This window comes from Chaetodon auriga, chromosome 5, assembly GCF_051107435.1.
Source record: "Chaetodon auriga isolate fChaAug3 chromosome 5, fChaAug3.hap1, whole genome shotgun sequence".
NCBI classification, from domain to species: Eukaryota; Metazoa; Chordata; class Actinopteri; order Chaetodontiformes; family Chaetodontidae; genus Chaetodon; species Chaetodon auriga.
In genome coordinates, this window is record NC_135078.1 from 19759933 (window position 1) to 19787184 (window position 27252).

Consider the following 27252-nt stretch of genomic DNA (forward strand, 5'->3'; position numbering starts at 1 on the left):
AGGCTGCTGTTTACAGTGCTCATACCAGGAAACAATTTTCTAAACCACCAGTCTGCTTTATTTGCTTGTGTTTGATTGAACTGAAAAGTAAGAAATAATTTCTTTACTTGGATGAGGATCATTTTAGAGCTACCTTGCATTTCCCTCTTGGTTCCCTGAAGCAATAACATTAGGTTATTGTTCCTATATAAAAAATAGAGATAGATGGTTGGTTATTTGTATGACAGTTAAGTGAAAAGATACGGTTTTGGTTGGACTATAGCTGCACCTGTTTCCCCTCAGTCTCTCCAGCGTGTCCTGTGTGTTTGCATTTGTCCAGGAGATGGAACCAGTGAGTTCCCCATTCATGCAACACAGTGACCCTCAACTCACACGCTGCTCACTGAACCTTTGAGTGTTAGTCTTTGGTCATAATCATCCTCAACTGCTGGATTATCAAGATCCCTGAGAGTTCTCAGTTTGGTGCTCAGGGTGTGGTCAGTCCACGCTGCCGCTCTGAGTTTTTAAAAGAAGAACATCTGTTATCATGTTGATGTCCCCTAAAACAGGCATACAGCTCATTCTGGTTTATGAGTTGATGTAGCTGAAATCTATTCTTTTTGTTAGATGTTTTAGAATTTTACAAACTAAAATTTCACTTTTGTCAGAGCAGAGGAGAACTAGAAACTAAATTTAGACATAACATACGATAATGTGACCCTATAACATCCCATTGAAGATGTTATTGTTGGATTTCTCTCAGGTGTGTCACAAGCTTCCATCTGCCAACCTGGAACATGGCTGAAATGTAGAGGACATTTTTTTTTTTTTATCAGCCTCTGGAAGGAAGGAAGGTTTCCTGTCACATATTTTAAATAAACAAAATGAATCTTACATTGAATTATAATAAAATAACAATAATAATAAACATCATGATGATAGCATAGAAAATTTTGTATATCAGTGATCAAACCAGAACTCAGTCCAGAAAACATGTGATCTCTGTTATTCTCACTTCACTGAACACTGACATTGCCTACATCCTGTTGGAAATATTTCATTACCAACAACAGAAAGTGTTGCAAAGCCCGTGTGAAAAATGAAGGGTTGCCTTTGCATAAAATCAGCTTCCTCTTGTCCACACGGAGGATGTCAAGTGTCTCTTGAATGAGACGATATATCACTCTTTCACTCTGACCTCTGCAGAGGTGTGCTGCTCTGGGTGTTTGTGTCATACTTTCTGATTGCTCGAAAATAGCAGGTGAACAAACTGGAATAATCAGATCACATTTTGCCTCTGTGACCCAGAGAGTGTATCATTAACATAAGTGGCACGTGGAGAAAGATGGAGGCAAGCAGACTAGAAATGAAGAAATTAATAAGATTGATTTAATGTTGCTTTTGTTCTGAAAGTCTTTGATTGTGAGTGGCATGATGTGATTTTTTTTAGCTGCATAACATGAAGCAGGGCAACACCAGAAAACAGATAAAGACAATGAGTAAATGAGGTGTGTGTGAGTGAATAAGAGGCTAATTGTAAAGCACTGTGTAAATGCAGCCTTTTACTATTAGAACACAGACCCTAAATATCTGTTTTGTATTTCTACTCTCTGGAGTCGCGGGTCAGGGCAGAAATGTTGGATCAGAATTAGATAAAAGGATTTTCAAATTATTCTGAGCAAATTGATGGCTTGATTTTACATTCTCGTTTTGTGTGGCGGTAGAATATATCTGGCTCAGGAAATGAACTCTAAGTAGATGACCAGCAGAGTGGAAATGAAAATGGCTTAACAAATCAGCCTAGTTTCTGGCTGCTGGTTTGATTTTTCTTCCACTGTAACTCCAATATAATAATTTAATATAATTCTGGGGGGAAAAAAAAGTTAAAAATGTGTTTCTCCAGAGGAAAAGTTTGAGGTAATTTACAGGCTACATCACTGTTTGACGCTGATTTGTGCAGAACACGTAATGGCTAGAAAATGTACTTCATCACTGTTAATAGTGCGTGGTACCTCTTATTCATTGTTCTTTCCAGCCCTCCTTGATAAGAAAAGTGCCTGTAAAGTGATTTGGCTGAGCTCTCCCTCTCTCAAATACACACGCACGTGCACATTGTGAGTTTACGCACACGCACGCACGCACTCACCGACCACTCCTCTTGCAGGTTGAAACCATACCAAAGAACACATAATCAGCTGGGCGGCACGCATTTATGAAAAACTGTCCTGCCGTTGCTTTGGGGAGCATTAATTACTGGATTTCTTGTTTCGCCCCCTCTGTGCACATAGACAATCATCCACACGCACGCACACACACACACACACACACACACACACACACACACACACGCACACACTACACTTTTATGGAGTGTCTGTTGCTTGAGCGGCTCCTCTGCTTCTGCGTCAAGACACGCTCTCCATCTGTGTCCAGTGCGCGGATTAGAGGCTTATTATCCTCTTAGCTCTAAATGGCCCCACGTTCCTGCACTCCGCTGTCCATCTCATCTGCTGTCTGAGACTCGGAACGGAGCGTGACACGAAAGCGAGATTCATGCGTAAAAATGATCGTTCCCACCAGTCAGTGGTTTTAGTCGTTGCGCATTACGCGTGGATTGTCGGGGCAGCCCTCTCCATCGTCCGTCCGCGCGCCAGTTGGGACACGGTGGCTGTCTGTCCGTCCGTTAATGTGTCCAACCCACTGATCTTTTGCAGACTGTAATCTTATCAGTGTCAAACCGTAGCTGCCCTTTCCTCTCGGGCAGTTCCTGCTTGTCTTTGGATGGCGTTTGCGCCAAAATTTGGATAAAAAGAAAAGATTTTTATGCGGAGACTTTTATTAGCAAAGGGATTGGTTGCATTTACAGTTACAGGCGCGTTTGATTGTGTGATAAAAATGAACATTTGACCGTTTTAAAGTTTCAGCCAAAACAAGACATGGAACCTACATGTAAAGAAAGGAGTCTTTTATACTTACTTCTCTTTGCAGTATGCACAGCCAGCGTCTGCTTTTGTGCGAGAAGATCAAATGTTCGGAGATCTGGTAAGTTCACCCACTGACCTCTATACCAGATTTGATAAGGTGTAATAATAATAATTATTTATATTGAATCGTTGTGGATTTATGTGCGCTTCTCTTTCCATTTGTTTGATTGCACCAGTACTTTGTCACGTCGCATTTCAGTTATTACAACTGTACATAAAACGTAATGTTGTAACATTAATTCAGCTGAGAACAGATCACAGCAAGTGACAGCATGTACCGTCCTTAATCTAGACTTTATGGTGGTAAAAGGTAGAAAATTTGAACTTTAGCTGTTTATTATCAGGAAGACACACCACCATCATTATTTAATCTCCATTAGAGCATCTAAAAAGGGCACTCGCCCCTCTTTCTGTAAGGTGCAGCAGCATAAAACAGCATTTTAATCACAATCTGTGAGCTAGAAATTGTCCCCAGTAAATGCACTCTTCACACTTCCAGATAAGTTTTGGCCAGGACTTTCATGGCTAAGAGGGAAAGGACATAATTGGAGACAAATTGTGATTTCTTAAAAATGTATATGTTTTTGCAGAACATGCCAATATCTGTCAAGACAGATACAGTAGTAAGAAGGAAAGAAAGGGAAATATTCAGATTTAGACCAACAGCACATCTATTAACAAACTTGCCAATGTGCTCCTTTGGGCAGAAAATCCCTGGATGTTGATTTCATCACCTCCACAGTGCCTCTCTCTCTCCCTCTGTCTCTATCTTTCTTTGATATCCTGCTACCCTGAACACTTTTTCCGTCCCAGTTTCTTCCCTTTTCCTCCTCTTTCTCTCTTTCCATCACTTCCTCTTTCTCTCGCTGTCAGTCTCTCTGTCGTATTTCTCCCTCGCTCGCTCCTTCGGACCCACAGGCCATAACAGGCTGACTATTACATCTGTCTGTCAGCACAGAAAACTCACTACAGTTGGGACTGCCATACAGAGGGCGGCTGGAGTTCTGTCTTCATGACTGCCAGTGACATTTGTACTTGTTTTTTGGGGGTTTTTTTGGGTTGTTTTTTTTTTTTTTTTTTTGGTTTGAGGTCTTTCAAGCCTCATTCTGAGGGAGGGGCAAATGTCAGCAGGGCTTGATGTCCAGATTAATCACATCAGCCTTTACAGACCAAAGCTGCTAGTACTAGAAAGAGTTAAGTTTGAATGACGCGTCTCCCCAAGGTGGTCTTACTTTTTTCAGGGTTTTGACAGCTTTATTATGCCCGCTTATAATAAGCTACTGAATTATTTATAGAATTACCCAGTAGCTTTATTTCTTACACTTACTATAATGTATATCTAAACTTATTAACTTGTTGTGAAAATCCTGCTTTTATAATAACCCTCTCTATCATGTCACTCGGTACAAACAATACTGTTCGGTGAAAGCTAATGAGGATATAACCAATATGAGAAACGCTTTCTTTTTCCCCTACAGATTCGCTGTTTATATGTTATTCCTTCAGCGATGCTCAAAAGCAGCACGACAGCATGCGTCTCAGCGATCATTCACTTTTGGATGACTCAGACGGGGAAAGAGCAGCGCTTCTAAACGACTGACTCTGAAAGAGATGAATCAGAGTGGTAGAACAGGTGGTTTGCTCTGAGAAGAGATGTCTGAATTTAAGATTGAACAAGTGTTGATCAAGTGAGAGCAAGTATTACAAGAGCACCTTTTAGATTTATGGACAGAGCAGTGAAAGCTCGGCACAGATTAAAAGCCTCATGCCTAAACCTGCTTGAAATCTCTTGACAACATCTGATAACAGATGAAAAAAAGCTTCATACAGTACTGATGAAATGACAAACAAAAACATCTGTTAAGGTGCTGTGTGCCACAGTTTGCGCAAGAACTACACTGATTCTTGCATTGTGTTAGATAAATGCCAAAAATATGTTTGAGGTAATATAGAAAGAGTGTCTTTATTGCATAGTTTGCTCATCAGAGAGCACTGACAAGTAATCAGTACTGGACATTTAAAAAAAATGTCCTATATTCAAATATTGATACTGGGACTAGGCTCAAAAAGCCATTATCAGTCAAGCTATTGTTTCAACCTTAGATTTGAAGAGTTGTGCATCATTTCAAAGGAAACGTCACAAAACTCTATCCCTCTGCAGGCTCGCTCTGATCGTGCCAAACTGCTAGTTGTCAGTCGGTCAGTTTAGAAAAGGCCTGTGTGTATTGTTTGATATGTACTGTATGAGATGCTGCAGCTGCTGCTTCATTCTTTATGGAGAGAGCATGAGAGTGCACAGTTTCGTGACATTGTGGTCTTTTTCTGCACAGTGGTCTCCATTGTGCTTTGCTGACTTGGGAAATCTGGGTCCCATTCATGTGTGGAGTGGATAATACCACAAATGGAAGTAACAACAATCCCAGTCGAGCGGTGTTTCTGGGTCCTTACACACAAGTGGAAGGCACAGTAGCAATGGCTGCTGATGTGGCCTCTATCAATTAAAAAATGAGTCTTTCTGTGACTAAATTCACTCTCTGTGACTTGTGGCTGAGTGATTCTGGAGTGTGTGTGTGTGTGTGTGTGTGTGTATATATATATATATGCATAGATGCCGCTCTCCTTTTCCAGGGGATGAAGCTGGAGCTGTCGAGTTGAAATGGTCACAGAGCATTTTACCAATTGGTTATGTTTTCACAATACTAGAAGTGTCCGAAAACCAGCCTCAGGCCAGTGTTGCTCGAACAATGCAGTTTGTGTAGTTACTGGAAGGCGAGCTGAGGAGACACACCACAATCTAGCCTTACCTGCCAAAAATAATGCACCAGTTTCAGGGGTTTGTTGATTAGGGATAACTGTTTCAGTTCAGTCCCTCAGAGTATCAGCTTTTCTACCCAGGCCTACACATTACACTACCTTATACTCTAAGCTGCTGCATATTGATGGACATAAAGATGAATATTGAAGAAGTCCTTTCTCTGCTCTAATTCTGTGAGTTTGGTTTGCTGGGTCGCACCTTTGGGGAGATCTGGACGATCAGGGAATTCAGCTGACATATTGAATCACCCACTCGGATGGAAGAGCAGGGAGAAGGGTTTGAGAAAGCAGAGGAGACCAGAGAGGACTCAGGAGGACAGGCACAGGAAGTGGAAGAGGGGAGTCACAAGAAATAAGGAGGAGAGGAAATGGGAAGTGGAAAAGAGCAGTGCTGTAGCTACATGAGATTTCAATTTACAGAGCTCTACTTTGCTATGTTAGCTTTTGTTTGATCCCAGTGTCAGTCTATGGCAGGGACTTCTGCACCTTCGTCTCTTTGACAGGCAAAGGTCAGCTGTGGCTTCTGCTTTTTCTCCTGAACTAAATCCCAACATTGTTCAGATCTTAGAAAAATGAAATTATTTCTTAACCTTAACCTACTCTAACTATGCACTGTGCAGAGAGTAAGAGATAATACATCTGTAAGAATCTATTCTTAAATCACCTATAAATGAGTTCATGCATATCTGTTGTATATTGTTATCTAGCTGTGAAGCATTTGATGGTCTGGATATAACAATCCTCCACCTTGTGTAAATTTTATGACATGAGTGTATGACTCTGAGGCCATAAGGGTCCTTGTCTGCTCATGTTTCTTCATGAACGCTTGATAATGCATATACAGTAGGTTATCAGCGGTGTTAATGATCTACACCTCTACAGCTCCATCTCTGTGTTTCTCCTGTAAGAGGCCTCTGAAGTGTTTTCAGGCCACAGTTGGACACTGGAGGTGCAATCACAATCTCATGAATTGTCACAGAAGCACTCGGGGTCGAATAACTCAGAGCATGAAAATAATGACATCTGAAGTCAGTCAGTTGATATAGAAGCCAGCTCATCGAGCTCCAGGTTACGTCATTTCATATGGTCCTTTTACACCCCTCGTATAAACTAAGGTGAAAAACTGTGCAGGGTGTGTTTTGATTATCGTTGGCTTTTTGGAAAGATATTTGGTTATGTTAAAAACTCATGGAACTATTGACCAGTGGTGGATAATGTACTGAAAACCAAGTAAAAGCACAGTTACTCCAATGAAAAGTGACTCAAGTAAAAATAAAAAAAAAGCACCTAGTTAATAAAGGCTGTGAAGCAGTGGAAAATAATGAAAAAACAGCCGTTGTGGATGAAATTTCTGGAAGTATAAGCACTGAAGTCAGCATTGTGTTAAAGCTTTCTAAAGCATTACAATTGAAAAGGCCAACAGACCACTGGCTCTAAAATAAGTTAATTGTCATTATCATAACATCAAAGATCAACGTTACACGTGTATAATGAACATAGCTAATGCTAGCTACATTTTCACCTCAGTATCTGCAGTGTCCTTGCGGAGGTTAAAAGAATTTTTAAAAGTGGAGATCTCAGTGTTCAGGAAGCACAGTGAACACTTCATCATGTAACTGTTGTCTTTTTAGATTTTTGTATAAAAAGTGCAGAGATGAGAGGGATTACAGAAGCGGGTGGTAATTCTCTGTTTGTCATCATGAGCAACACCTTTCACATTTGAGCCGCTGTTGATATACTGTTGACACTTTTCCCCTTATATATTTTCTATTTCCTTCATTGGTTTGTCTTTCTGTGTGTTTGTATAAACCAGATCGGCTGAGTCCTCCATTAGACATCCAGCTGGAAACAATCAACTGCACTGCCTTCAGTGTACGGTGGAAGATGCCCAGGCGACATGTGAGCACCATCACTGGATACAAGGTAGTCACAAACTGTGATTTTACATTAAAAAGGTGTAGCAAAACTGTAGGAATCATTTTCATTTCAGTGTGACATTTAAATGTGTGATGGATATTAAAAGCTGTTTGCTGTTATCAGTCGTCATCAGTATTAAATTCATAAATTCTTATTGGGCTTAAGGTAAGATGCTCCATTCAGTTCTTTCAGGTGGCCTCTTCCTACCTGTCTGTGCCTCTTGACAACTTTAAATCTGGCTATTTTAACATTCGATATGGGGTCCCACAGGGCCCAGCTCTAGGCCCCTTTCTGTTCTATCTATTTATGCTGCCACTTGGCTCCATCCTTCATCATATGCAGATGATACAGAATTGTATGTTTCACTTTCACACAATCATCTCAGCCCTATAAATGACTTTGTCAACTGTATCAGCAACATGGGAAATCTTGGTGTTATCTTTAATTTCGAACTTCACTAGCCACACTATAACTAGGACAGCATTTTAGCTTAAATCCATCTTGTCTTAGTCAAAAACTGGTTTATGCAATTATCTCCTCTGGGCTAGATTACTATAATGCCCATCTTCAGGACCTCCCAGTAAGACTGTGAGGCAGTTTCAGCATCATTTAAAATGCTGCAGTACTCACTGTGATGAGAAAAAACACACATATTACGCCTATTGCTGTCTCTCGCTGTCTCTCTCTGTGGGTGTACCTAAGTGTCGATGTTCATGTTGGTGAATGGGCCTGGGATGAATAATTCATCTTTTATATACATTTAAATATTCAGTCATGTTCTTTTTGACTTTGTTCACATTTGTGTGTGAAACACTTTGAGATTACATTGTATGAAATGTGCTATATAAATACATTTGACTTGACAGTTTATATCAGTGATGATTGCAATCCAGTCAGCCTTGGTGGGAAAGTTTACCAAAAGCCATTTCTGTGAGATGGCTTCCTTGCTTGGTCCCTGCCACAAATTTAAAGACTGTCTGAGGCAACACCTGTCATATGGACCCAGTTAAAAACCATGAGAAAATGAAAATATTCAGCTTTACAAACAGCGGGCTAAAAAACACGCACCTACACTTTCCCTTTAATAACTCTTTTTCAAAATGCATCTTCAACCTGGCAAACATAAAAACAACTTGTCAGCTGTGTCGTAAATCAAATTTTCTCTTTTTTTTTCCTGAACGGATGCCCATTTCCTTCTGCAAGCTGCTGACGGTTTTTCTGCTTTTAAAGTGTCTGTCAAATGCATGTCCAGCAGGGTGGCCTTGAGGGCTAGATTGATATTTTGAAATTTCAGGTGTTTTGATGGAATGCCTTCACTGCCGAATTTATGCTTTTCAGGGGCAATATAGCTCTGAAAGATGTGGCCACTAAAAAATATTTAGTATCTTGTCAATAGATCGTTATGCTTCGCTTTTCACATCCGTCCATCTTTCCCTCACTCCTTCCTTCTTTCCTACTTCCGTCCTGTCCTGTGTTTGTTTTGAGTCATCCATTAACAAAGTGTGGATCAATATGACTTTGTGTGGTCTGCTTTTGACCATATGTCTGCACTAAGAGGATTAGCCAGCTACCTAGCTTCCCCACAAGTCACAGATAAACATGTGCATTCATTTGGCCAATCACTTTGGAAGTTCATATATAATCCTGTTTCCTCATAGTATTTTCTCCTCATTATGCTGTGTTTATGTTGATAATGTAGCTGAAAGGTTAAAAACACGGTGCTTTAATCCAACATAACAAACATTACATTTACAAATGCCTGCCAAACCTAACACTGCCAAAACCAACACCTTTTGTACCATGTGCCGTTCTCTTTGACTGTGTGTGTGCGATTTTCAGGTCTTCTATACAGAGGTGAGGAATGGCCGTCCATTGGGTACCACATCTTTCATGGAGGTGCCGCTCAGCTTGGACATGCTGACCACTGTGAGTACACTGACTTAATGCTGCTTTAAGTAAGTGGCTTTGAAACCATGCTTAGAAAAGTTTGACTGTTTCTATTATAAATACCACCCAACTTTGATCTGCCTCTAACTTCCTACAATGTGGGAAATCTCAGCTGTGGGAGCCAACAACATCTTTGCAGTGCTGCTTTTGAATACATAGAAACAAGTGCTTCAAAAGCAGCGCTACCCAAAAAAGGAAAAATAAATAAAGACAGAACATTTAGAAGATAAGGCTGGAAATATTCTGTGTTTTTTTCATATTGGCAATAAATACCGTAGAGCTCCACGTCTGGTGAGACTTTCAAAATAAAACTAGATGAGAAAAGTTTCAGGTGACAGTTTCACAGTCACAGTTTGGTTAGGCTGAGGAAAGGATGATGGTTTGGGTTTGATCCATCCACTCACTCCGACCTCCTCCTCATACTGACTTTGTGGTTTGTTATACTACATTCATCCTTTGCTCTCATGTTTTCGCCCCCTGCTGGTACTGTACCTTCACACACGTGTGTACATTTCACATCTAGGCAGGCAAAACATTACATGAACATGCTATGCTGCAGTGGATTGGTGGGCCTATTATATGCTTCCCACTTGCACCGCCCTGCTGCCCTGCTGTTAGCTGTTTTTTCAGATTTACATCTTAACCAAATGGGTTTGGGAGAGGAAAGGGAGGAACTGTTGTTTTTGATCTTCTCATGGAATTTGTTGACAATAAAAAAACTATAGACTGAAAATGAAAACCTCATTTTTGAATAATTTGGTTAATATTTGATGTAAATCCACCATCATCACAGCTTAAAAGATTTTAGAAAATCCTTTCTCACTGTTATGTATAGATATGTAAAACTACATTGGTGAAAGCATGTTCATATGTTTTGGACCTACAGTTAAAGTTATGACACTGTGCTCGATTAGATTCAAACATTTATGGATACCTCTGCTCTTATTCTCTCAAAGGGGCAATTCGACGGACAAGCAAGTTTTGTGAGTATCATAGCCTTTTTTTTTTAACTTAATTAGATCCTGTCACTGCTTTCATATAACATTTAACATTTATAGCTGGAAATGACTTATTTTCCACTTAGATTCAGAAAGAATCCCTAATCAGTAATTTAATCGTCTCCCTGTCTTCTTCCACCGTCTTTTCTCCTTTTTCTTTTACATCCTGTCTCCTCTCCCTCTAACCATCCATGCTGATGTGCTCTTGCTCATTTCTCCATGTCTATCTGTATCTCTCCCCCACATGCCGTCTTCTAGGATGTGGACATCGGCAAGCTGAAGGTGAACACTAAGTACAGAGTCAGTGTCGGAGCGTATGGTTGGGCAGGGGAGGGCAGACCCAGCATGCCCAGAGACATCACCACTGCTTCACATGGTAAGAATATGTGAGTAGCAGGAATCCATTGAACAGCTGATGCTACTGTTCTACCACAGTACTGTCAATATCTTTCACTCACTTGAGTTTCTTTCTGTGCCGTCAGATATGTGCATGCCCCCATCGCCCCCAACTCAGCCTGTTGTCATGGCTGTGTCTGACACAGAGCTGGCGTTGTCATGGCAGCAAGGAGAAAGCGAGGGAAGCGCACCTGTCCTTCACTTCCTGGTGGCTTACATCAGGTCAGTCTTAATTGATTGATCAGCTTTGCGTTTATTGAAGTGGCCTTTTGAGGCTTCACCAGAACAGTGTTGCTGCTGCCAATACACGACACACATTTATAGATATGCGTGTATATTTGCACGCACCAGCTCATATAGACACTGATCAGGTGAAGGGTGGAGGCATCAAGTGAAAACCCTTGTTCCATCACGCGCTGTGTGAGGGAAGGGGAAAGGATGACTGGTTTTATCAGCTTCCTGTTCATTCTTTGGACCAAACTGGAACTGTCGTTCCAAGGTTTCTTAAGATACCACATGTGAAACATTTGCAAGCAAATTTTGTGAAGATGATGCACAAAACTAGTAGAGATTCTTATGGAATAGTTTCTTGCTTAGTTAGATGAGAGGATCAACGACACTCTGCTATCTGTGCAGTAAATATGTAACTTGAACCAGCAGCTGGACTGCATCCAGTCTTCATGCTAAGATAATTGACTCCCGGCTTTACTTCCAAAGTTGATAAGAAGACATGACAGTGGTGTCAGTCTTCTCATCTAACTCTTAATTAGAGCACTTTCTTATGTATAAACTCAATTAATGGGCTTTGGGCTTTTCAACCATTGTAGGCATTTTAATGGAAGTTTAAGGGAAGTACTTGCTATGCTGTAAAAACATGATGGCTTATGAGCAGCATCATAGTATAAAACAAAACACTGTTCAAACATCATGCCTAGAGAACATCAGCTTGTATGTGTGCACATTAATGGGTGTATACAGCTGCACATTCAGCCTCCCTGATCAGACCCACTCGTCGTCACATTGCTGTCATACAGAGTACACAGCTCTGTTCAACAGTGAATTTCGTGAGGCCTTTGCTGCTCTGCTGTATGTAACCATTTGTGTTTTGACATGTCGGTCAGTTGGGACACGAGAAAGATCGAATTTCATTCTCTGTCACGTAGTACCCAGCCACGCACGCACACACATACATACACACACTCAAAGTACCTCACATGTCTAGACAAGTCCTCAAGCCTCAACGTCAAGGAAGTTGAGGTCAGAAATAATTAAAATAAGAAAAAAAATACCCCATAATAATTGTTTAAATTAAAACAAATTGTGTAAAGATATAAAAGAAAACAAGCTTAAGAAACAGCGTATTGTTGGTTTTCATGGTGCAGCGTTAACACCCCGAGACTGAGCAAAGAGGCAGAGACAAAGAGAGAGAGACGGAAGCAGAGAAACTGTCACTTACTGTGACAGAGGAGACATGAATCAGTGTCTGTTTTTGCACGCGGGGGCATTTTCCACACAAAAGGACCATGTCAGAGGCAAATCTCTCTCTGCTTACATCAAAAGAGGCCTTGCTGAAGAGGGACATTGAGTAGTGGTGAGGATGACCCTATTCAACAGATAGTTGTGGCTCCAGGCGCACAGATTCAGCGCGCAAGTATGGCAGCTCGACATGGAGGCTGCAGATGACGGGCAGAAAAACTAAAGTTCAGGAGTTCATCTCTCTGATTTTTGCTTTACTTTTTGTTTCAAAGCAAGGACTCCGATTAAAGGAGAAAATAATGCTTTAAGACTTAAAGGGCCGAATGAAACACAATGACAAAAGAAAGTTGTTGCAGCGAGTTGCTGGTTTGGATTTGTTTGAAAAGTTATTCTGCACATACATGCCACATATCACAACAATTACTTTGAAGGTGTTCTGAGAATGACTTTTTAGATGTTTTTGCATGTTAAAAATTAACATTTCAAAAAGCAAAACCTAGAAAAGATCCTTTGTCGTTCACAGGCCAGAAATGGACACGGAGTGGACATACATCCGAGAGCCCATTGAGTCGAACTCCATGGTTTTGAAGGGGTTATTACCGGAAACAGAGTACCAGTTTGTTGTCAGGGCGGTCAACGTGCATGGAGCGAGCCCACCCAGCCACATCAACAGCCCCGTGCGCACTCTCGGTAAGACCAAACGCTGATCTCTGAGCCGACGGGCTGTGATGTGACAGCCAAGAAAGCTTAGTCTCCGCTCCCTCGTTAGTCGGGTTTCAACCACATTTCAAAACAAAATCCGTTTCAGTTTACTTTCAACAATACACCCACACAGAACTAAACAGACTGTGCTTATTTTCTGCATCCCCAAAGTTATCATCACAATAAAACATTTACCATGTTCGACCGCACTGCATAAACCCCAGCGTTACTGTGGAGACGGTCACATTTTTATCCCAGCGCTGCAAAGAAATGATATGTTTCAGAAATTGCATTTCCAAGGTTCCGGTGAATTCTGCCAGTTACAGTAGATGCGTCATTTATAGATGCACCCAACATATAAAGATTAGAACTTCACTGTGCAGAATATGCTATCTTTATTAGATTGACATATTTGACCTTTCTCACGCGCTGGATCCTCTCTGAACAAAAACATGACGCCGACTGTTTTTTGTTTGGGGATGAAGCGTATCATCACATGTAGTTTCACTGAATAATACTCAGAAATCTTTCCATTCTTCATGTTAATTTCCCAAATTTCTTGCAGTTTTGTGATATTTTCTGTGTTTTGTTGGTCTTTGGGAGGCTCAAAAAACCTCTGCAAAGCATCATGTAAAGATCATGTTGACTTTCAAGGGAAAACGAACAGAATAAATGCTGTTCATTTCAGGTATTGCCAGAGGAACACAGTGTACAGTCAGTTTGCCCCTCTCAGCATTTGCTCAAATGTAGGACAACACCTGGCAGTGTGTCAGTGGGCTTTTCTGACTGGATGATGGAGATAGAGAGCATCAGAGTCATTTGCTTTATTATATTTGATGTAGTGGTACACGGGGGGAGGGGGACAGACAGGACTGATTGATATTAAAACACACAAGCGCACACACATTCACACAGGTGTGCAAGGCATACATACATGCTGTAGCAGCAATGCCTTAATGTATCGAGGACTATGACATTCAAACAGTTTACCTACAGATTTAAGGCTTGTGTGCATATCAGGCTTTAGGAGTATGATTATATATGACTATTAACATCAAACGGCCATGTAGACACAATCACATTATGCAGGCTTTTTTCCTCTGACCTACAGATCACACTGCTGATGCATGTGGACAGGCGGCTTCTGCTTCACACGCTGTGTTAGCTGTCAAACTGCTGTAAACTGCTCTGATTGTATTAAGTGCCTGAGTCCTGCTGGGCCGCTCAGAGCCAGAGCCACAAAGACAGACGTGTAGAGAGATAATAGCAGAAGGAAGTTAAGAGTAATGTCAATGAGAGTTACATGAAATGAGATAAAATGAGCCAGTTCGACAGACACAGACGGACAGACGGACAGAAACCAGGAGATAGAGAAGCGTGGTTCCTTAGCAGGGGATAAAATCGGGTTACATTCGAGTCTCATCAGACAGGATTAAGGACGGGATGCCAGACCCCTTCTCTGCCCATCCACACCCCCGATGGATGCACACACACACACACACACACACACACACACACACACACACACACACACACACACACAATGCACTGCTGATTGAGTGAACAGCGGGGGTGAGCTTGACTGACTGACATACTTTTCTTGTCGCTCTCTCTGTGACAGTTCTTGTGTGTGTGTGTGTGTGTGTGTGTGTGTGTGTGTGTGTGTGTGTGTGTGTGTGTGTGTGTAGCAGTTGGAAACAGGGTGGTATGGATTGAGGGGGATTGTTACACAACAGAAGCTTAATTTGCTGAGGGATTTTTTGGGCATTTCCCCCCTCCTTGTTTGCCAGCGCTCAGATTTAATGTTATTAGGCTGCACTAATTAGCACTTTAAATCTTGACAGCCATTCAGGCTTAATAGTCAAGTTTCTGTGAGATATTTGATTAATTAGACAGTTTTCTTGTTTGTGTAAGTTGTCTTAATGTCAGTCCGGAAGTATAAAATATTTTTCAAATCCCTAACATGTCTAACAGCATGGCGAACTTCCAGTATTTGATTCTGTGGAGGGGAGGTGGAAGAGCAAGGAGACAAGAGGGAGGGGATGTTGTTATGTAAGCTAAGATTAAGCCTTCTCAAGGTAGAGTGCGCGGCAGGGGAGTTGTCACACTGAACATGCACAGAGCTGTTTCTTCATCTTTTATTTTGTAGAAAGGAATTCTGAAGACTCATCATTTTTTATTTTTATTTACTTAAATGTACAACATACATCAGGTTCAAATGTAAGTTTAACGTATTATATTCAATGTGCCACATATATCAACCAAATATATTAATGATTAATGTTTCAATGAAGGAAATTAAGATGTCTTTTTATTTATATGACCTAAACCCAGTCAAGTTGTATTCAACTATTTATATTGAGTATCGTATAGTAGAGAGCTTTGGTGGAATACACAGTTTTTTTTGCAGCTGTAGTAGCTAACCCACAGAGTTTGCGTGCTGTATTCACTGTCTTGATTTGTCTTTGCACATCATGAGCTGCCGTCCTGTATCGAGGAGACACGTTTCAGTACGTGCTGCAGCAGCCTGGATACAGGCTAACAGGTAGACCCACTGGGCCAGAAGCTGTTACCACCGTTCAGTGACTGTGTCCTGTGATCATCAGTGAAATGTTGTCACATTTCCCGGCCCATGATCATAACCAGAGTACAGCCATGACCAGAAGAGCCAGCCATCGCTCTTCAGTCTCTCTATTTGTATGATTTTCATATGAATTTTAACCCCCATTGTTGTTTTTGTTACCATTTTCATTGACTCGGTCATTTTGCTGTAAAATGTCCAACACATCCTCAGACCTACATCATGAAATGGTTGCAGTTTGCTTACGTTTACGCCTCAAAACTACTCGATTCAGGTCATCGTTTAACATAAGAATGTAGAATTTGAAATAAGTTGACATTTGGTTTCACACAGGACATAAACAGCAGCCTCTTGGTGAAAGTCCTGTGTTTCTTTGACCCATCCATCCACTCCACCTTCCTCCATATGCAGTCTTGCTTTATGTACTACATCATCTGACGTCCTACTTTGCTCCCGTCATAATTACTATAAAATAACTAATTCTAAATAATTTGGCTGGTGATCCAAAAAGTGTAAGTAATGTTTTGGCCTTAAACTCAGTGGAAACTTCTTGTCTGCATATTTACTCACTGCCATGAGTAAATATATAACTTTGTTTGATCCTTCAACCATTTCAACCACTGCACTCATCATGTGTTTTCTTTTACAAATTGTCATGAAAGAATTGAACCTTTAAAAGCATGAAATAAAGATCCTGTATCTTTACTGACGTTCTGAACAGGTGCATCAGATGTTGGAAGTGGTGATTATGGGCGTTACATCACAGATTCGGGGATCAAAGATGAAGATGGCTTCGACATTGATGACTCTGACTACGATATCTTCATTGAAGAGGTAGGTTTTTACGTTCCACAGCTGGACACGTCAACATTTCAGATGTATTTAATCTTATCAATCAGATTTAAAAGCTGAACACAAATATGAGGTATACTGCAGCAGACTTATATATTTATTTCTTGATTATCACTTTTCTTTCCTCTGTCCTTCTGCTTCCTAGTTGAAGCCGTTTCCTGGTATCAATCAGGACAACAAGAAGTCCCAGCTCCGCTCACGCTCTGGGCCGCCGTCTGGCCGGAACGTCGTTTACCGTATGAACACCATCGTTCCACCCAACGTTACTGCCTCTCCAGCTTCATCCACCACCTCCTCCTTCTTCCCAGACTTCACAGATCTGGTTTTCTCGACCACCTCAGAGCCCAGCACCACCACTGACACCACAACTACCATCCCACCTACCACTACCAGGTAAGATTGATCTCTGTTTGAAGGAATCTGTTTTACTTGATAAGATGTAACTGCTGTTCATCAGCAGTTTTTTGTTTTTTTTTTAAATCTCAACAAAATCATGATTCTCATTTTGTTCCTCTTGCTTGTTGATGGCTAGATTGCTGTCTCTTCCAGCTTTCTGCTTCCTCCTCCAAGTCACCTACAATTTACTTTTTTCATGCTTTTCCACTTAATTATTTGATAAATATGAGTCTGGAGCAGTGAAATGTCACAGCTGTCGTTCTGGTTGCGGTGTTCAGCATATCATTAACTGCAGCAAATATAGAGAGGCCCAACTACCATTCTGCTGCATCTGGGTGAACATTTTTGCTTTTTGCTCTTTGATTCTTTCCCTGAAAAACAGAGGAAAATGGTGTCTCTGAGGAAAAGGGCCAATTTAAAACCCCTGCTGAGTACAGACTTGATAATTCAACAAATACATTACAAAAATGCATTTGCAAGCGAAACATAGTTATTAGCTAAACCATTGATTTGCACTACAGAAACCTGGTTTCCTCACAGGACTGAACACTAACGTTTCTTATCTTTCTTCCCCTTCGATCCACCTTAGCATCACTTTGCCCACCACCACTACCACCCCAACCATGTCTCCCTGGAAAGGTGAGGTGCCTCGTGTGTACGACCTGACCTGCGATGATACTGTGTGCCCCCCTGACAGCTTCTGTCTCAGTGATTATGACAGTGGAGGCTCACGTTGCCACTGCAACCTCGGACGAAGAGGGGACACTTGCTCTGAGGGTGAGTAGTCGGGTACCTGCTTTTAGTAAAAGTGCTGTGATCTAACTGCTCTCAATAGTGTGGTTGTACGCATGTAGTGCTTCCAACCTTTTGTACCTACAGTCATGTTTATCCTTTGCTCTTCCTCAGTGGTGCAGGTGAACTTCCCCCGCTTCTATGGCCACTCTCACATGACACTTGAACCCTTGAAGAACTCTTACCAGACGTTTCAGATCACTCTGGAGTTCAAGGTAAAGTACCGTGTGTTTTTTCCCACTGATTTCTGTCTTTCTGAAAGGTGAAAAGAGCATTGAAGCAGTTTCTCTGTGGTACAGGCAGACTCCGAGGACGGCTTGTTGCTGTACTGTGGAGAGAACGAACACGGCCGTGGAGACTTTACCTCTTTGGCTCTGGTGCGAGGCAAGCTGCACTACAGGTGAAGAAGACAGTGACTCACCTATGGGTTTATCTTCTCAAAGGTTTGGCTGGTGGATAAAAGCAACATGTAAAACTTTAATACTACCTGTCACCTGCTACTGGTCAAAAGAATCCTGAGTGTAAAAGAGAAAACAAAGAGTTTCATGAATGCTGGAAAACAATGGAAATATTTTTCGAGCAACCAGTTTATACAGGTTCCTCCCTCTTGTAAGTAAAATGACCAAAAAATACACCCCTTGTTAACCTGCCATCCCCCTCCTTCATCCCCAAGTAGCAGAGAGAGTTCAGGGGACAGAGCGATTGTTGAGTTAGCCTAGTCTGCCTGACTCATTGATCCTTTATGAGACTGATGTTTGTGCAAGTTAGAATCTATGGCCTCGTCCACGGCTCTGAAATAACAGCAGCCGAACTGTGCTGTGTATTGATAAATCCATGGCGCTGTCCGTGGTGCTGAAGTAGAAGATGGATTTGTAATTGTGCCTTTTCTCTCAGTCATGCCCGTCTGTCAGTTTCATCTTGGAGCTATATTCTCTAAACGTACACTAAACACTCAGTTCTTAAATATATTGTAGCCTATAGTGCAGTGTCAACCTCATGATCGAAGTGTCAACCAGCAGTGTGTCGTCACGGAAGAGCGAGAGGATCATAGAGACATACCGCTGCCTGTAGTATTCCTATATATTTCTATGATCACTTGGTTGTGTCTGTGCTATCTTCAGTGGGGTGTTAAAACAAGCAGAGGATAGATATGTGATACAGTGTGGACAGTTTCTAAACGTAAAAAGATATAAAGAGGAATTAAAGGGGTAAATTGGAGTTAAATCATCATTTTCTTCATGTCCTTCAGGTTTAACTGTGGTACAGGAGCAGCTCAAATAGTCAGTGAGAGTCGTGTTGTCGTTGGTCAGTGGCACACAGTCACCGTCTTCAGAGACGGCATGAGCGGCTGGCTGCGTATGGACAACGACACCCCCATATCTGGACGCTCACAGGTAACAATAACACATACAGGTGAGAAGATGAAGGTTGCAAATACACAAAATATTGTAGATATTTTCACTTTAATGTTGTTTTAGGAATCTCTTCCTCTGTGTGTTTGTTTTAATACGACCCGATGAGACACTGCTGACAGGATTCCCTTTCAGTCTGTGAAAGTGTTTTCACAGTATTAAAGAAGGACCCACATTTTGTTCTCCTTACTCTTTCAGGGTCAGTACAGTAAGATCACTTTCCGCTCCCCGCTGTATGTGGGCGGATCCCCGAGTGCTTATTGGCTGGTCAGGGTGACGGGGGCAAATCGCGGCTTTGTCGGCTGCATTCAGAGTCTGACCATCAACAACAAGGTCACCGACATCAGGCCCTGGCCTCTGGGCCGGGCTCTGAGTGGAGCTGACATAGGTGAGGAAGCATACAGCATGCGTGCAGTGCTATTTTGCTTCTGACCATGTTACCCATAATGCACTGGTTTATCTCTGAGGTTTTAGTGCTCAAACACATAGTTTAGTAGCAGTTTTAGAGTTACTGTTATTGTAAAGAGTGGTTAGTATAAATGGTCATCATTTTAGATACCTTTTCCCCCCATGACCATTAAAATAGCCTTTTAATAATTTGATTTTAGCCAATTTGTCATTGGCAATTAAAATGTGTCAATATCTTTCCAGTTAGCTATATAAATGCATCACTTCCCCTTATCGGCTCACATCTCCCTTTGACTGCTTGCCAGGTGAGTGCAGCGACAGTGTGTGCGACCTAGTCAGCTGTGCCAACGGTGGAGTCTGCTTTGCAAACCGCGCTGATGGCTACATCTGCCTCTGCCCGCTCGGCTTCAGGGGAGCACTTTGCGAAGAGAGTGAGTCAACTCAATTTTCCTTTTCCTCACACCTACACAAGAAGAAGAACACATGCTTGTCTTTTTACAAGAGCTGTTTTCCGCTGCCGTGAAAGTAGAAAGTGAAATCTCTTTGTGGTTTCCTCTGACTCGATGGCTGTCATAGACTGCCACACAGACCTTTAAAGGTAATTACTGAACACTTGAGTGAAATATGAAGGAAAAGTAGTCTAGATGAGGATTATTACGTCTTATATAGAGGCAGTGGGATTGATTGCATGTCAGGCCAGCTCTCATGCAATAAAACTTTCCACTTTCCATCTCCTCTCCTTCTTTTTCCTCCTCTTCACTCTTAATCATCTTAATGCCTTTTCCAAACTCCTTTCTCTGTCTTCCCTCCGGCTCTTTTCTCTTCATGTCTTCTCTCCAGGTTTCTCACTGTCCTCGCCTCTCTTTAATGAGACAGTGTTTTCATATGCTGTCATCCCGTGGCCTCAGTCCTCTCAGAGCTATCTGTCCTTTATGGAGTTTGAGCTGACGTTTCGGCCGTCCATGCCCGACGGGACGCTGCTGTACAGCGACGACGCAGGCAGCGGAGACTTCTTAGCTATCAACCTGGTGGATAGATATGTAGAGTTCAGATTCGACTGCGGCTCTGGAGGAGCTACAATAAGGTACTAAAAAGATGCACTCTCATCCTCTCCTCCATCTCCTTCAATTTCTCATCGCTGTTATATTTTCTAACTAGATGGCTTGTATTGTATGTGATGATCTGTCATGCAGGAGTGAAGAGCAGATCAGTCTGGACGCGTGGCATGAGCTGAGGGTGTCCCGCACAGCAAAGAGTGGCATCCTTCAGGTGGACAGCCAGAGACCAATGGAAGGAATCGCTGAGGTATTTTGCTTCTGTTATTTAAAACTTTGCTGGGATTGTGGGATTTTCTGACCACAAGGGGGCAGAAAAACTTCACTTAATTATACTTATACACGTTACTTATAAACGACAGGCTGTATTTGTTTAATTAGACATTTAGCAGAAGCAAAGCAGCACGTCTGCAGCACTCACCTTTTAGCCCCAGCTTTGTCCTCTAACTCCTCAGAAAATGTTTAGTGAGATGACTCTTTAAACTCAGTTTAACAAGCATTACTCATGTATCATCATCTTATTATATAGAACAAAAAGTTTTCCCTTTGGTTACAAAGACAAAAAAAAAAAAAGACGAAATGTCAGGACAAGATGATGTCATCAAATCCATATACATTTATATGGTATAACTAGATTCATTTATGAATAGTTGATCTCACTAAATCCTACTGTTATTTTTACTCTTCAGGGAGCTTTCACTCAGATCAACTGCAGTTCACCTCTTTATATTGGTGGAGTACCAGAATATGATAAAACCAAGAGGACAGCAGGAGTAAAAAAACCTTTTACTGGAATTATTCAGAAGGTATTATCACATCCACACACACCACTTAACACCTGTTTAAATATTGCTATGAAGTCAGACTTTTATTTGGTGTTTGACATTGAACACATTACTTCAATCTGTTGCATAGGTTAAAAAAAATGATGCTTTTATAAGCGTCCACTTGAATTTTCCCACCTCCTCTTGCTTTCTCCTCCTCTGTCTGTTCCTTTATTTAAACCTCCCCAGCTGATACTCAATGATCGCACCATCCCGATAACAACCGGCTCCGCTGGTGGAGTTAATGTGGCAAATTCAGCGCACCCATGTGTGGAAAGTCCCTGTGCCAATGGAGGGACCTGCAGGCCTAAGTGGGATAGTTATGAGTGTGACTGCCCCCTAGGGTATGATGGGAGGCACTGCCAGAAAGGTCAGCCACATATGACTTCCTGTCTTTTTACAGAACTGGCTTATGTTGTAGCATAGTAACTAAATATGTTTGGGGTCTTTTTCTGATGCCTTTTATGTAGCCAATAAACATACTATACATAGTGTGACCAGTACATAAAATGGGTGCAAGTGGGACACTGCACGAGCAATGAGCATATGAGTAGGAGAGGAACTGCCATTTCACAGTTTGGTGCATTGTGATTGGAGAGCAACAGATGTAAAACTGATGATTCACACTGCTTATCAAAAGAGCTAAAAAACTAAAAAAATACATACACTTACATAGTTGGAGTTAACGTTCATTTTTAAAATCACTTAAAGAAATGAATGATAGTAATGCTTTCATTTGTGTGTATTATATGGCTGTAACCATGTGACATGATCTTTTCTTTTCTGCGGGATTAAATGTGTGTTTTTTTGTCATGTAATGTCATATAACATTATGTATTGGACAACCTAATCCCTTAAGCCTATCTATGTCTTCTCTGTGTTAAACGCTTTCACTGAGCAGAGTGTGGGAATTACTGTTTGAACAGTAAGTTTTCTTCCATAAACAGATATTAACAACCTGCACGTCATAATAATCTTAATCTGAAATTACCTTTGAAAACACTAAATACTTCTTTACCCTAATAGATTTATTCTCATGTAATAGTCCTGCGCCTTAGTCTGAGTCAGCAGACATGCTGATGCTGCCACCTTGTGTTGATATGAAGTAAACACATGTGTTCTCTGCTCAGCTGTGACTGAAGCCATCGAGATGCCACAGTTCATTGGCAGAAGTTACCTGACGTACGACAGTAGAGACATCCTGAAAAGGTCAGCTGTGAGACGGGACTGTAAAAGGATTTTTGGTGCCATGTTCAGTCACAACATTAAACATTAGCCCTTGTTTTCATCGCTCTTGCAATATGTGTTCAGCAACTACGTTTTCCTTTCTTTAGGGTGTCTGGGTCCAGGACCAACCTTTTCATGCGTTTCAAGAGCACAGCCAAGGATGGCCTGTTGCTATGGCGAGGAGAGAGTCCAATGAGGCCCAACAGTGACTTCCTGTCTATGGGTCTTCAGGATGGTGCTCTAATCTTCAGGTATTTGTTTAAAGAGCTGTTTGTCCAGTCATTCTTACTGAAGTGTTTGGGTTATAAAGAAGCGTTTCTGGTATGAGTAAAAGTCCTGCTTTCCACATGGTTGCCCTTCCCTGCCTTTTTAACAAGGCCTAGGGAGGAAAAAGGCAGATTTTAGCAAGAGGAGAAAGTTTAGTGCAACAAGAGGATGAAGGTGATGGAGAGGAACGCTGATCCCACCAAAGGGGAGGGAGAGCTAAGCAGCCAGGAGAGGCAGAACTAAAAAAAGACCTGGAGTCTGAGCATGACATGGAAAAGTGGCAGCACCATCCAAATGTGAACCCGCTGCACCCTTCAGCTGAACTCATTGTGTTTGCTTCCATATTGTTTGTAGTTATAACCTGGGCAGCGGCACGGCTAACATTGCTGTCAACGGAACGTTTAGCGATGGAAAGTGGCACAGAGTGAAAGCTGTGAGGTAAGCTCTGAAAAATCTCTTTCCAGTATAATAATAATCCATTGTGGAGATCACAACACATACAGTGTGTGGCAATGCTTTGCTTTCGCTTGACTCTAAAACTCAGACGTTAACCCTCTGAACCACAAGCATTGCAGCACTGCAGTATATATTTCCTGCTCGTCTGTGGGAACAGCACAATCATGGCTAGAATGAGGGAGAACTCTTTTGCGGGGTGTAATGCAGTTATATTGCTTTGAACCATAAAAAAGAAAAGTTTAATTTCTTTAATAATTTATTCATAAAAAATGAAGCTCAGTGACTCCACCAAACTCCGTTAATCCTGAAATTGGGAGAAAGAAGTGAAACTTGGATGGAGCTGAGGTGGGCCGAATGAAGCCTGGCTGCTGAAAGCTAGCGGCTAGCTGTCACCGAAAGTGGCCACGCTCATAATGATGCATCAGCTTAATATAATTTAAGATGAGTTATAAAAATTCACAAATGGGGAAATGAGCCACTGAGACCAAAAAAGTTCTTTGTGTGATGCTGCAAACTTGTTTCTTTCTGCTGTACAGTTGGGCATTTTCATATGGGGGTCTATGGGGCTAGACTCACCTTTAGAGCCAGCCTCTAGTGGCCATTTGAGGAACTGCAGTTTTTTGAAAGACTGAAAGCTTCATGCACCATAGTATCTGCATTTGATTGTAGCCTTTAACACAATAATTCTGTTAAAGGCTACAATCAATTTGTATGTATGTATTCATTCAGAGAACCAGTCTTCTCGGTCTCATTGACTCGTCTTCCAGCTGCAGTCAGGCAGTGCATGATCATGTGTTTTGGGGGAGGGGTTCAAGAGGGACGCATGAAGGGAGGGGATGGGATTTTAGGTGATATAGTTTCAAAAGCCAGCTTAAACTTGCTGGTTTATCGACCAATACAGACTCCAGATTTAAGTACTAATGGCATGCAAAGTGTAATGAAAGTAAAATAAAATGTACTGACACACTCTTTTTAACGTTCACTAATAAATTTATCACTCATGTCTTCAGGGATGGCCAGTCAGGGAAGCTGACAGTAGATGACTATGGAGCAAAAACAGGCAGGTCACCTGGAAAGATGAGACAACTGAATATCAACGGACCCTTATATGTTGGTAGGTGGAGCTCACACCTCATCGTCCCATGAATGACTGTAGATCAAACAGCAATTTCAATATTCTCTCCCTCTTATGTCTCTTTCTCCATATTCTCCCTCTGAAGGTGGCATGAAAGAGATAGCTCTTCACACAAACAGACAGTACATTGGAGGCTTGGTGGGCTGCGTGTCCCACTTCACACTCTCCACTGATTATCACTTAGCACTGGTGGAGGATGCTGCTGACGGCAAGAACATCAATACCTGCTCCAACTAGAAAATGCCTTCAATACACAAAGGTCCATTTCTAACAGGAGTGAACGCCTCGGCCAGCTGATTTGTCATCATGAAACTGACTAACCAGCACAAATGAGTGAACACTGAAAACAATTAGATTTTGGTCTACCAGTTCAGGGCTGACATGTTATAAACTCAATGAAAAACAGTTTCGACACATGACAACAGCAAAAAAGAAAAAAAAAACCCACCAGAGGATTTTACGAAGCACAAGTACTCTGAAAGGAGAAAAAAAGCTTAGCATTGTGGGTAATGAGGGTCTTTGAAAAACCTTTTGAAGGACATTTTTTTCATGGGATGATTCCAATCGCATCTTTATTTTTTTCTACTGTAAATCCTTATTTGATTGCTCGAAGAACCAAGTGATCCAAAGGATCAAGAGTCATCACAAGTTTTTCATGAACCTGACCTAGAGCAGCTAGCAGGGATAAACTTCTTTGTAGAGGATTTCGGTTTTGGTCCTAGAGGATGTCTGTTGTTTATGTTGTGACATTTGTATTCTTGTTCGTGATGTATTATCAGTGTGTAGACTACAATTATGGAAAGTCTGATTGATGTCAGTTTTTTTAAAGGTTGCTAGTTTTGGAGAGTGGGGATGTCAGCTGCACACAGTGTTTGTGTCTTTATACCTTTTAGTTTACATGCTCCTTTATTTTGAACCCTCTGATATCAGTCACATGAGAGTCTGATGCTGACCCGGTGAAGCAGCCAAAATCCTGGAGAAATTGTGCGTGACAGTCTGTTACTATCATTGGACACAAACCGCAGGGCTGTGGACTTCAGCCTTCAAGCTGAGTTGGTTTCTAGCTTTCGTTTTTCAAATCTTTTCTGAAATTTAAGCGGTTCAACATGGTCAATGTAAGGCTTTCACATGCTGAATATTGACTTTTTTATTCATTTTTTATTCACAGTGAATTAAATTGTTGTTGCCCCCCCCCCCCCCAAAGTGACACCAGTGTCCAATAAGATGCCCAGAACATATCCAGTAATAAATGACCAGATATTTCATGAATCTTGAATTTATTTGAAGAGAATGACAGAAAGTCAGTGGTCAAATACGGTACAAACAAATAAGTGTCTCCTGTCTGAAAAGCATTTGAAACGAGGTGCATCCAGTGAAATACACCGTGTGACTGTGGAGCGTGAACGTGCACGAGTGACGTGATCCACCACTGGGTGATTAGATGGGTTTGACCCTCCACTGTACAAAATGTAGCACCTATTGACTGTATGCATCTGATGGAACCTGTATGTTATAGCTGTTAACCATAGACTGTAGGAAAATGTTGATGCAGCATCTCTGACGTCAACATGTGTCGGAAGATCCATTTACAGCTTTAAGTTTCAGTTAGTGGAGCCAGATAATCGAGGTCTGACCTGGGTGGAGCTGAAATGGGACGAGCAAGCGGAACCAACCTCGGCTGTGAGTCCTAAACATACGACTACTCGAGCCTTAATATCCCCCCTTAATATTTTAATAATCAATGTGTGGCCCTTAGGAAGTGTATGTAAATATACGTGTCACCATTTATTGTATGATGAAAAGCTGATTAAAGAAGTACTTTTCCATGCTTGCAGTCACATCCCATACATTAAATAAGTGAAATAACATTTTCATTTTTAAAATTAAGAAATGTTCAGTGTTTTTGTAAATTGATGACAGCTGCTTGTCAAAAACCACGCTCTGCAATACATGCTAATAGCACAGCCTGCCAATTAAATAACCTGCGAACCAAATTTGTGTCATGGCTTGTCATGAATAGTCATGCTCTCTATGTTTTATTTGGAGAATGGGTTCAGTTCAAACACTGAAAACAACAGTCTCATAAATCACTGTACATTGTGGTCACTGCTTGTTATTTAATCACACCCCCCCACACGTCACATGGTATTTGTCATGGAATTGACAAAACAGCCACGGAAAATATGTCAGACAGTAGAGGCAGCGTGCAGCAACAGAGGTTTGTTTTATACATAAAAAAGGGAGAAGGAGGTCACAAAACTGCAAATCACAGCTGTTCTAACAGAAAAGAGGTCAAGTCATCAGCAACAGTCATAAAAGTAGACAAAGGAATAATTCTGCTGCAATCAAACAGTGATTATATAAAAGTCGCAACAGCAGAAATAAAATCTGCATGTCCAATATGCAGTAAAAGTGAAAGCTGTTTATTGCACCGCTGACAAGCAGCAATAAGAAAAGAACTCGGAAGGCGTGATTAAGAGAAGATTTGGCTATTAAGTAAATGAAAATAATAGATAAAAAAGCTGTGATTCAGCTTGATCGAGCACCTTAGTACTACAGAAGATTAGAAAACAGTCATCATTTTGACAACAGTCACATGGGTCAAGGCAACCTTCCTTCTTTGTCATTATGGTT

General features: G+C 41.4%; 1 protein-coding gene across 2 annotated transcripts; it reads left to right on the plus strand.

Moving 5' to 3' along the window:
- Positions 1-2464: 2464 nt before the first annotated feature.
- Positions 2465-26444, plus strand: egflam (EGF-like, fibronectin type III and laminin G domains). Of its 2 annotated transcripts, XM_076731931.1 has the most exons (26): positions 2465-3021; positions 7591-7700; positions 9534-9620; positions 10598-10624; positions 10898-11015; positions 11122-11257; positions 13035-13201; positions 15693-15758; positions 16516-16628; positions 16792-17039; positions 17632-17819; positions 17949-18049; positions 18134-18234; positions 19084-19228; positions 19445-19634; positions 19960-20085; positions 20495-20738; positions 20848-20959; positions 21399-21515; positions 21723-21903; positions 22435-22458; positions 22664-22742; positions 22868-23011; positions 23382-23465; positions 24494-24597; positions 24704-26444. In XM_076731931.1, the coding sequence occupies exons 1-26, from the start codon at positions 2916-2918 to the stop codon at positions 24853-24855; spliced, it is 3270 nt and encodes a 1089-aa protein (XP_076588046.1). In that variant the 5' UTR covers positions 2465-2915; the 3' UTR covers positions 24856-26444. The 2 variants fall into 2 exon arrangements, with proteins under 2 accessions (XP_076588046.1, XP_076588047.1); XM_076731932.1 differs by lacking the exon at positions 15693-15758.
- The last annotated feature ends 808 nt before the right edge of the window (positions 26445-27252 follow it).